Here is an 11,554-nt window from a genome sequence, read left to right on the forward strand (position 1 = left end):
GAAGACACTAACTTATGGCATAGAAGATTAGGGAACATAAGTGAGAAGAACATGAAGATTCTATGTTCGGGAGGATATCTACCTAAGGTGAAGTCTGTTGATATGAGTTTTTGTGAAGACTGTGTTCTTCGAAAGCAAAAACGAGTTAGTTTCAGGAGAGGAGGAAGAGACTTGAGAAGTGCAAAACTTGATTTGGTTCACACGGATGTATGGGGACCAATTGATGTTGCATCTGACAGCGGATTCCAGTATTATGTCACCTTTATTGATGATCACTCAAGGAAGGTGTGGCTTTACTTCATGAAGAATAAGTTCGAGGTGTATGAAGTGTTTAAGAAGTGGAAAGCTTTGTTTGAAACAGAAACTGGTCTGAAGTTGAAGTGTCTAAGGTCAGACAATGGTGGTGAGTATGACAAAACAGAATTCTTACAGTTATGTGCTACAAATGGAATTCGTTTGGAGAAGACATTTCCAAGGACATCACAGGAGAATGGAGTAGAAGAACGTACGAATTTAACGTTGAATGCACGTGCAAGGTGCATGAGGTTTCAGTCTAGTTTGTCCGAGACCTTCTGGGCACATGCAACAGAGACGGCTGCTTATCTAGTAGTCCATTAGATAAGAAGATATCACAGGAGGTTTGAACTGGCAAAGAGGTAAATCTTTCTTATTTGAAAGTTTTTGGTTGTGTTGGTTATGTTCATCTTAGTCCCAAGATAGGTCCTCAAGCAAAGAAGTGTATATTCCTTGGTTATGAATTGACGCTTTTGGGTATAAACTTTGGGACTATGAGGGTCACAAAGTTATTAGAAGTAGAGATGTCACTTTTAATGAGAACAAGTTGTACAAGGAAAGGAATACAACACAAGTTGAAGATGTCAGGTCAAGCAACGTCGATAAGGAGTTGTATATCGATATTGATGATATTTTTGGAAGAAGTGTGGAACAAGAAGAGCATGATGTTGTTGATGGCATAGAAGTACAAGTTGAAGAGACTTCTACTGCAGTGGGAGTTATTCCTACATTTTCACAAGAAGTACGAAGATCGTCAAGAACTCCTAAACCAAACCCAAGGTATGCTTTGAATTATCTATTACTTACGGATGGAGGCGAACCTGAAGATATTAAGGAAGCACTAGCGGCTGATGATTCAGGCAAGTGGAAACTTGCTATGGAGGATGAGATAAATTCACTTGATGAGAATGGCACTTGGGTGTTAGTAAAATTACCAAGAGGTAAGAAGGCGTTGCATAACAAGTGGGTTTATCGGATGAAATTTGAAGCAAATTGAGAAATTCGCTACAAGGCGAGGTTGGTTGTGAAAGGTTTCCAGCAAAAACCTGGTGTTGATTACAACGACATATTTTCTCTAGTTGTGAAGATGACTACTATTCGAGTAGTGTTATTCTAGTGGCTTATGAAGATCTCTACCTTGAACAGTTGGATGTAAAGACAACTTTTCTTCATGGTGACCTAGATGAAGAAATTTACATGAAGCAGCCAGAAGGATTCATAGTAAAAGGCAGGAAGAGATGGTGTGCAAGCTAAAGAAGAGTTTGTATGGTTTAAAACAAGCCCCGAGACAGTGGTACAAGAAGTTTGATAACTTCATGCATAGAAGTGGTTACTCACGGTGTAATGCAGATCATTGTTGTTAATTCAAAAGGAATGGTTCTGACTACATTATATTACTACTGTATGTGGATGATATGTTGGTTGTCGGAACATCTCTACAAGAAGTTGATAATTTGAAGAAACAATTAGCAAGTGAGTTTGATATGAAAGATCTTGGTGAAGCAAAGCAGATTCTTGGTATGAGGATCATAAGAGACAGAGCCAAGGGTGTACTTATGCTTAGTCAGGCTGAATATATTTAACGAGTGTTGAAAAGTTTCAACATGGAGAATGCTAAACCAGTTAGTTCTCCACTTGGAAGTCAAATTCGTCTTTCGAGTATGCAGTGTGCGAAGACAGATGAAGAAAATGAGTACATGTCTAACGTACCATATTCTTCGGCTATTGGGAGTCTAATGTATGCTATGGTGTGCACGAGACCGGATATTGCACATGCAGTGGAAGTAGTGAATAGATATGCAAGCAACCCAGGAAAACAACATTGGGAAGCTGTGAAGTGGATTCTCAGGTATATGAGAGGTAACACAAACGTACCATTGTGCTATGGAAAAGGTGGTTCTATTTTGAGGGGTTATGTGGATGCAGACTTCGCAGGTGATGTAGATAAAAGGCGAAGTACGACCGGTTATGTTTATACTATGGGGTCAGCTGCAGTGAATTGGAACTCAAGGTTACAGAAGTTGGTGACATTGTCTACTACGGAAGCGGAGTGCGTAGCGGTGACGGAAGCGAGCAAGGAGATGATTTGGTTACAAGGATTATTAGATGAGTTGGGCAAGGAACAAGGAGATAATGTTCTGTTTAACGACAGACAAAGTGCTATACATTTAGCCAAGAACTCAGCCTATCATGCTAGGACAAAGCATATAGATATCCGTTATCATTTCATTCGGGATCTCTTAGAAGAAGGATAGTTGAAGCTCGAGAAGATTCTTGGTTCGAAGAATCCGGCGGATATGTTTACCAAGGGAGTTACATCAGACAAGCTAAAGCTCTGCAAGGCTTTAGTTGGTCTCTCAGAATGAGGATCTGGGAGGGGAGCCGCACTAACAAGGAAGATGTTTTAGCACCGTCAATCCAAAGTTTAAGAATGGAAGACAATCAATAAGTCTTCAAAGTGGGAGATTGTTAGTTATTGAAGACTAATTAATTATTTCCTAAAGTTAGCCATGGTTATTTAGGGAAGGGGTTTCCTATTAGAATTCTTGGTGGCCAAGTTTGTAACCTATATAAATAGGTAGTTAGGCCTTGTAGAATTTGTGCATTGTGTAGAAAACGATTAAGAGATCGGTGAGAGATTTCTTGTATATCTTTTAGGGCTAAAGTTAGGATTTCGTTGTGAGAGCATATTGGTGAGGAACAAGAGACAAGATTATCGTCTCGGGTAATTGTTGCGGTGTAACCAAGGGTTTGTTGGGATTCACACGACGTTGTAATCGTTTTTCTTCATAGTGGATTTGAGTTGGTGCGGCTCAAAGTGGACGTAGACAATATATACAAGTTATATGTATTGGTCGAACCACTATAAATCTTGTGTCTTGTGAGTTGATTTATCTTTCTCGTATTATTATGGTTGCTTGTGCTTGGTTTACTTATTATTCATCATAATATCTCAAGAACCGTTATTTTCGCGGTTGTCAGCGATTATTCCCTAAGAAAATCCTGACAAGTTTGACGTATAACAAAAAGTAAAACGGCTAGAGTCTGCACAGGAAGTCTCAAATTCAGCTACCTACACTAGAATTAATAATAATGCAACTTAAACTTAACTATTTAAGGTGTACAACTTGGTAGTACTTGTAGCTCCTGCAACAAGGAAGAAATTAAGGAAAAGAAGAGAGCTTTAGGAGACACATCTGGTTGAGAGATTGAGTTCTTTTTTCCTTTGAATAATTTCAGATCGATCTTCTGTTAACAGGGTGCTTGGAAGGATATTCATATATGGATCAGTCATCAGATAATGTTGCTTTGGTCATTTTTCTCTCCATCATCTTGTATGCGTTTGCTGGATTCCTCGTTGGTATTTTGTTCTTGATACTTATTAAATGTATGTGCTGCATCTTTGAATACATGGTATAAGAGTTATTAATTCCAAGGTATGGATGAATGTTAAAAGGAGTTGTTGAATTTGATGGTGGACTTTATTTTTTAATTAATTAAGCTTTCTTCTGTTTAATTTGTTTGTTCTCATATTTGCATTAATTTTCCATTTCAAGAAAGAGAAAAAGAAACCGACTGTGAACCGAGCATAATGATTTTCCAATACGTAGGCAACCACTAATATTTTACCGAAATGAGATTAAAATGCAGGTTACTAAGATACATAGTTATTCATTAAGATGTTGTTCAAATCTTGAATACATCTAAGGCAGATTTTCCGTCAAGTCCTTTTGCATGAAAGTGTGTTATATACTCGTGTACTGTTGTTTCTCTATATTTAGGACGATCAGATTCCGACAACAACTCCTTGATCGGTCCATACTTCCTTGATGGTTGTTCAAGACGGGTACCATGAAAAAAGCACGCAACTGATACTCGAGGATGCTCAAGGTTTGCTAGAACTCGGTGCTCCACACTCTTTAGACGATCATTGGATATAAGCTGCATTCAAAAACAACAAGACATTAAACAAGTGGACAATTGGTGTAGAACACTTGTTTAATTTCAAAACATTTAATAACAATAATGGCCTAGAATCACTGGCCTGTAAAAGATCACCCATGTTCACGATGAGAGCACCAGGCACCGGAGGGACATCAACCCATTGATTCTCATGAAGTACTTGAAGACCACTGATGTAGTTATCTTGTAGTAGTATAGTGAGAAAATCTGAATCGGCATGTTTGGCTGTGCCAATAGTGAGTTCTGGTTGAGGGCACTCTGGATAGTAGTGACAGAGAAGAGCCCAACCTTTTGCACATTCCATATCCTTGAGGTAGTTCGGCTTCAATCCCAGACCCTCCGAGATTAACTCGAACAACTCCAATCCTAATTTTTCTACGTGACCCGAGTACTCCATCAAAGTATCCCTAAGAGATGGTACACAAAAACATCTTTATAATTTTTCTACCACAGGTTACAAAATTCAAAATTTTCTGCAATATGGTGAAGCAATAATTTACCTTAGAACCGTCGGAATTTCTTCTGGTTTTGGGGGTGTGGGAGCCATGGAGCAGTAGTAAGTGTCCCTCCAGTTAGCAGATGGTGCTTGGTAAAGATCAAAATTACTTACATAACCACAATTCACCTTAAGATTACGTGAATAATAGGCTGCTCTAACTTCAGCAGGTTGTTCATGAAACAAGCGCACTTTTTCAAGCATTCCATCGGTAAGATTTTTGGGAACACCATGGTTCACTACTTGAAAGAAACCAAAGTTCTCACATGAGTTTATGACTTGATCAATGATCATTCTGCGCTGATGAGCATCCCCTTTCTTAATGTCTCCAAGGTCTATAACAGGGATGCTAAATTCTTTTGCTAACTCGGTGTTGGAATCCAAATTCTTCTTGATGTCATCACTAGGAGGGGAAATAAAAATCCTTGGGACCTCTTTAATTCCTGCATCAACTAATCCTCTTACCCCGGCTTTGGTTTCATCGAACGCCTTCAATTCCTTCATTCGATCATAGTTGTTTGATTCAGATTGAGTGGAAATAACTTGATTATTACCATTTGAAGCCACCATTGTTCGGATTTTCTTTGTTATCTCGGGTATAATTAAGTTAGGAGATATAATCAATGGTATGAAGATTGAAGAGTACTTCTTCTGTTACTTATATGCTCCATCCACGTAATGAAGTGATAGCACCACACACTCATAGTGGAACGGAGAAATGAAGGGTAATACGTGCTTTTCTTAGTTCATATCAACCACTAGAATTAGTGGGAATTAATAACCAGTTTCTAAAAGGAAATTAAAATGTCACCATACATGGATGTGGCATCGTGTGTTCCAGAATTAATATTTGTCTGTGGTACATGGCCAATATGTGTCCGGATCAATCTGTTTTAGTTTTACATCCCAAGGCTTAGAGACTTCCCCACCGAGATGTCCAAATGAAATGACCCATGAAACAGTAAATGGCAGACCCTCAAGGGTACAGTATGCCGGAAGTACTGGTTGTTCCGAGTGAAGATACTTATCTCGAAAAACCAGCAATGTACATTTCTGAAAGATAGGACATGGATTTGAGCAGCAATGGTGAACTTCACGCATACAATAGATGTGTATTAGATCAGCTAGACACAAATTCTAGGCGTATGGATTGGAGAAGGTACACATACAATTACCAACTGTTGTTGACAAATGGGTAAATGGTCGGTGAGGATTGGGATGAAATTGTGGCTAAGAGCAACTGCAGTGGTGCGAGTATAACCAAAGATCAAAGACCAAAAAAAACGACTAAATTTGAGTTTAGTCTGGTGTGTGACGCTACGTTGGAAGACTAAATTTGATCGAGCGTAACACTATGCATCCGCCGTTGTTTTAAAAAAAAAAAAAAAAAAAAAAAAAAAAAAAAAAAAATTTGGGGCGGACGATTAAATCTCTGCCCGTCCCACTAAAGAGTCAAAGTAATCTTATGGGGCGGAGGTGTAAACGTCCGCCCCATACAAAATTGAAAAAAAAAAAATGGCGCGGAGATTAAATTTACGCCTGGTGTGGGGCGTAATCTAAATGTACGCCTGGTGTGGGGCGTAGCCTTCAGGTCCCGCGCGATCAAATTTGGGTTTAGTCTTGGTCCCAGACCAAATATAGTCTGAAATATAGTCGATGGTCAGGATTTAATCGATAGTCCGTCCCACTACGTCTCGTTAATAAACCAAATATTTGGGTTTAGTCGCCCACTGTGGATGCTCTAAGAAGAAGTAATCGTGTCATACCCAATTATCATGTGTGATGCGTTCTTCTGTTCTTGAGAAGAGAAGAAACACTCGACTGTCTTTACTCCTCTTACACATTCTGTTAAGAACCACGGAACTGTCGGATAATGTGTTATACCCTACCAGAAGATAATGAATCACCCATTCATCAAAGTTTTGTCTGGGAATCAATTATGTCGAAAAAGTCGTTTTCTCTCCAAACGCAAAAACAATGGGATATCCTAGCCCATCTAATTTTGCTTCAGAGTTTAGTCACCAGAATCACCACATTACAATGAAAAAAAATTACAGTTTAACAAAAGGAAAAATGGAAGTGGAAAAAGAAGACTTCAAGACGTTCATAGAAAAGCTGTAGAGTGACTGTATTAGCTCAAATGTTTTCAGAAGTTCCCATATATTGTACACCAGCAAGCAACAAAGTCAACTGAATTTTGATGCAATGATAAAGAAGCAGGTTAATCAGTTATGATGGTACCAAAATCTTTTAGAGTTTCAGAGGTCTGGAACTTACCTTAAGACAAGTCAGAACCAAGTGGTGGCTGTTTAAAAATCATCGAATCCTTCGATAATCTAGCCATCTCCTTTTGCCTTATTTGAAGACATCGTATTTAAGAAAGTGTCTTTTAAAATACATAGTACTCCTCAAGTGTGCCAAGTTTTGAACTGTAAGTCGGTAATTTTAACAGCTCCACCAATTGATTCAGAACCCTGTAAATCTCATCTCTTTTGGGGTGCTTCTCATCCAACGAGTAGAACCCATTAAGACTACCATTCACTTCTATTAAGCTGCATCCAGTAGGTTTCCGAACCCCTGTGTCTTTCATTGCAACTTTTAACCTTGAAACATCTTCCCATCTGTTCATATCCTTGCATATATTCGCAAGCATGACGTAATTTGCAGGGTTTTTTGGTTCAAGCTTGATAAGCTGTTCAAGACAATACTCTGCAAGTTCAATATTCTTGTAAGTTCTACAGGCACCAAGTAAAGCACTCCATATAACAGCGTCTGCTTGCATAGGAATCGCTTTTATGTAAGCAAAAGCTTCTTCAAGATATCCTGCTCTTGCTAGAAGATCGACGATGCACCCATGGTGCTCAATTTCTGGCGTGATAGAGTAATCCGTAATCATCATATTTAGCAAGGAAAACCCTTCATCAATCAGGCCCATATGAGTGCAAGCGCATAAAACACCAACAAAGGTTATCTTGTCTGGCTTCACATTGGCATTTATCATCTGATCAAACATTGTTAAAGCATCACTTCCACGCCCATGCATAGCCAACCCACTAATCAATAAATTCCAAGTAATCAGGTCTTTCGAGTTCATTCCATTGAAAACATCAAGTGCGTCTTCTATGCTTCCACATCTTGAATACATGTCGATCAACCCATTCCCCACATAAACATTCTGTTTATACCCATTACTCTCTGCATAAACATGAACTGATTTCCCCATATCCAGAGCTCCTAATCTCGAACAGGCCGTCAAAACACTCACAAGTGTTGCATCATTAGGTGGAATATCAGAAGATTCCTTTAGCATCCTATCAAAAGCATCCAAAACCTTAGAAAACTGACTTTTACGTGCATATCCACCGACTAACCCATTCCATGAGAACACATTTTTCTCAGGCATTTCGTTAAAGAACCTCTCACCTTTCTCGAATTCACCATTATTGAAATACCCAATCAATATAGTATTATATGCCATTATATCTGGATACGGCATCTCATCAAATAACTTCTTTGCTGTACACATGTCTCCCTCGCCAATATAACCAGAAACCATGGTGTTCCAAATAATTACATCACGATCTGGTGTTAAATCAAAGAGGGAACGTGCATTTTCAATGTCACCTGATAAAATGTAGCCGGATATCATCGTAGTCCAAGCTACAATATTTCTTTCAGGCATTACATCAAACATAGTACGTGCTGATTTTACTTGTCCAAGAGTTGAATACAAATCAATCATTGAAATGCTAATAAATGGGTTATCTTGAAACCCAGCTTTAATCACAAAGCAATGAACTTTCTTACTTTCCACCAATTCCAGAAGCTTCTTACAAGATTTGATCACAAATGGGAAGGTAAAGCAATTAGGTTTAATATCTCTATTCTTCATCTGATTAAAAACAAGCATCGTTTCCTTGTAGAATTCGTTTTCTGAGTACCCTTTAAGTATAGAGTTACAAAGGAAAACATTTGGTTCAGTAATTTGATCGAACACTCGACGTGCATACCAAAGGACCTTCAACTCTACACAAGCTGCAACCAATTTTGGTGCAATGTATTCATTTCTCTGAAACCCATTGACAATTATTTGGGTTTGAATCAATTTGAGGTGTTTTAGGTTTCTACATTTCTGCAACTGTGAAATGAATTTCTCTTCTAAGAGTCTGTAGGGTGATTTCCAGGTTATTATGTTTGGAAGAATCTTTGTAGACTTTCTTTAAATACTGGTTGGCTGTAACCAAATCACCGTGGACTGTTAGCAGTGTGAGAGAAATCTGTTAAGTTTTATCTGGATAAAGGCTGGTGGGGAGTTGCCAAAGTTCTTTTTGGAGGCAGGCACAAGTTTCTTTTCTTTTTGTTAACAGCCCCATGGTCGAACCCTGATGTTCTACTCGTTCCGTTACACACACAAAAAAAAAAAAAAAAAAAATCTCGGTATTTTTATTTCCGTATCAAAATGATAGGCTGATATTCGTAAATAGGAAATACCTATAGGTCCTAGAAATAATATATTAGAGAGAGTCTAGTCCAGTTGACCCAGTCAACTGTCTGTTTGGTCCTACTAGAAATATAAATTATAGTTTGGTCCTAAAAATTATGGTTTGGTCCTAGGATGATGTCATGGATGATGTAATTGTCATTGTGTGGTGGCAGAAATACATTAGTTCTATATTTCTCTCTAAATTATTCGAAACATTCCAAAATAACATCAATAACACATATCACTATTTCAGGCCATTTTCGAATGATAATCTTGAGTCACGATTTAGATTACGAACAATAAATATCCTTAACCGAAATTCATCAAGTATGAAGAAATATTCATTACTCATATATATCGAGGACTAATTACAAGATAAACTTGACTCGAAGTTCTTGATATGCTTATGATAATCTAATTAGTTATGTGACAACGTCTTACAGATAGAAAGATGAATATAACTTGAGAAATATGTGGTTCAGTCTTCACTTACCTTTTGTTGAAGAAGTTCTCCAAAAGCTTCGGTTGATCTTCTCCTTCAAACGGAATGCAATGATGGCTGCCGTGATGTCCGTTTCTCAACTACACTTCTATCATAATCTGAGACTTAACTGATTGTAGAATAAAAATCAAGATATAGATTTGAAAACTAAATTTGACAACAAGCTTGAGATAGCAACACTTGTGAGTTCGACCGAGCAATGCTCTAACAGAGAGTTGTATCAATGTCAAACATATTTGTGAAAATAGTTTATGAGCATCTGCTTAGTTTGTACTTGGTAGGTATGTGCAGGATTACAGATACCTATGGACTAGTCTGTGAACTCAAACTGCTAGGGTACGCATACTAGATATATGTACCCTTAGCCGTTCCCGAACTCATGCCCTTGGGGTACACATACTAGGTATGCGTTCCTCACTATTTCACAAACTCAAAACCTTGGGGTACGCGTACAGGTTATGCGTTTTAACCCTCCATTTTGGAACTTAGATGTCTAAGGTACGCGTACTGGGTATGCATACCTACCTTGTGTTCAGAATTTCAGTAATTCTGAAAACTATCTTTAAACAATTTGAAATATTCCTAATCTCCATAAATAATGAATATCATTGCTTCCACAATTTTCAAATGATCAACTTGAAACAAAATAGTTCAGGGACAATAAATTATTCCTAACCAAGATTGTTAAGGATCTATGAACAACCATTGCTTGAATCATATTTCGAGAGATTTATCAAGACACGCTTAACTCGACATTTCTTATTTGCAATATTAAATCTACTAAAATCATATGACATAGTCTCATAAAGATAAAATGGCAAATGCCATGAGTAAATAAGATGGTTCGGTTTCACATCCCTCTTTGTTGATGAAATTCTTCAAATGTCTTCGTTTGATCTCCAGTCTTCGATCTTCGAGGGCTATTCAGTGATGTTTGATACTGAACTACCGTAATTTAATCCTAGTCCGAGACTTGATTTTAGTAGACTAGAAATCAAGATATAGTTTTTTGCAACTAAAATTGACAACAAACTTGAGATAACAAAACTTGCGAGTTCGACCGAGCGGTACTCTAACAAGTAATTCTTTTGCTAATTCTTCTTTCAGCTATATCAAGATAGATTATAACATAATAGCGGAAGGGTCTAAACGTAACTATTTTTCTCCCTAGAAAAAAACCTTTATCTCTGAAAAACTAAACAAAACCCTAAACGCCTAAGGAGAAGCTCCGGGCAGAAGAATCTCAACTCATCTTCTTCATTTGCTTTAATTTCTCGTTTCAATCGATTTTCTGTTGTCTTGAATTCAAATCCTCCTTGTTTTAGATTCTTCTCAAACAAGTTTGATTTTGAGTATATTTATTTATTATTTAGTTTAGTTATTAGGGTTTACATCTAGGTTTCTGGTTTTTATCGTTATATGCTTGTTTTCCTCTTTTCTTTAATCTATTTGCTCAATTTTTGTCTATTTTAACATTGGTTTTTGTTGTTTGGGAAATTTCCTTTTTCTTGTTGAGGTTCAAATCTTAAGTGTTTGTTGATTGAAATGGTACTTTATGTCTAGGGTTGGGATCTTTAATGAAGTTTCATGGTTAAGTTCTTGTTGATTTCTCAATCTAGTAGCTCAAGCTTCTCACAACAATGACAACTTCATCAACTTAAACAAACAAACTAACTAACAACAATATTTGAGTCTCCCTAAACAGCAGATCCATCTAATTTTATGTCTTTGATTCTAATTCGAACACCATTAACAATAAAACTTGCAAAGACAACACAAGTCGCTACAAAGATACAGAAGACTACAAAGACACAAA

General features: G+C 37.6%; 2 protein-coding genes across 2 annotated transcripts; both read right to left on the reverse strand.

Annotated features, from left to right (window-relative positions):
- Window positions 1-3,806: 3,806 nt before the first annotated feature.
- LOC113290094 (1-aminocyclopropane-1-carboxylate oxidase homolog 1-like) lies at window positions 3,807-5,463 on the reverse strand. Its single transcript, XM_026539624.1, has 3 exons — window positions 4,758-5,463; window positions 4,340-4,664; window positions 3,807-4,236 (listed from the first exon to the last, which is right to left on the reverse strand). Exons 1-3 carry the CDS (start codon window positions 5,321-5,323, stop codon window positions 3,982-3,984), a joined length of 1,146 nt encoding a protein of 381 aa, XP_026395409.1. The 5' UTR covers window positions 5,324-5,463; the 3' UTR covers window positions 3,807-3,981.
- Window positions 5,464-6,672: 1,209 nt separating this feature from the next.
- LOC113290095 (pentatricopeptide repeat-containing protein At3g29230-like) lies at window positions 6,673-8,804 on the reverse strand. The gene is made up of 2 exons (XM_026539625.1): window positions 7,031-8,804; window positions 6,673-6,943 (listed from the first exon to the last, which is right to left on the reverse strand). Exon 1 carries the CDS (start codon window positions 8,661-8,663, stop codon window positions 7,143-7,145), a length of 1,521 nt encoding a protein of 506 aa, XP_026395410.1. The 5' UTR covers window positions 8,664-8,804; the 3' UTR covers window positions 6,673-6,943; window positions 7,031-7,142.
- Window positions 8,805-11,554: the final 2,750 nt, after the last annotated feature.

Source organism: Papaver somniferum, chromosome 6 (assembly GCF_003573695.1).
Source record: "Papaver somniferum cultivar HN1 chromosome 6, ASM357369v1, whole genome shotgun sequence".
Taxonomy (NCBI): domain Eukaryota; kingdom Viridiplantae; phylum Streptophyta; class Magnoliopsida; order Ranunculales; family Papaveraceae; genus Papaver; species Papaver somniferum.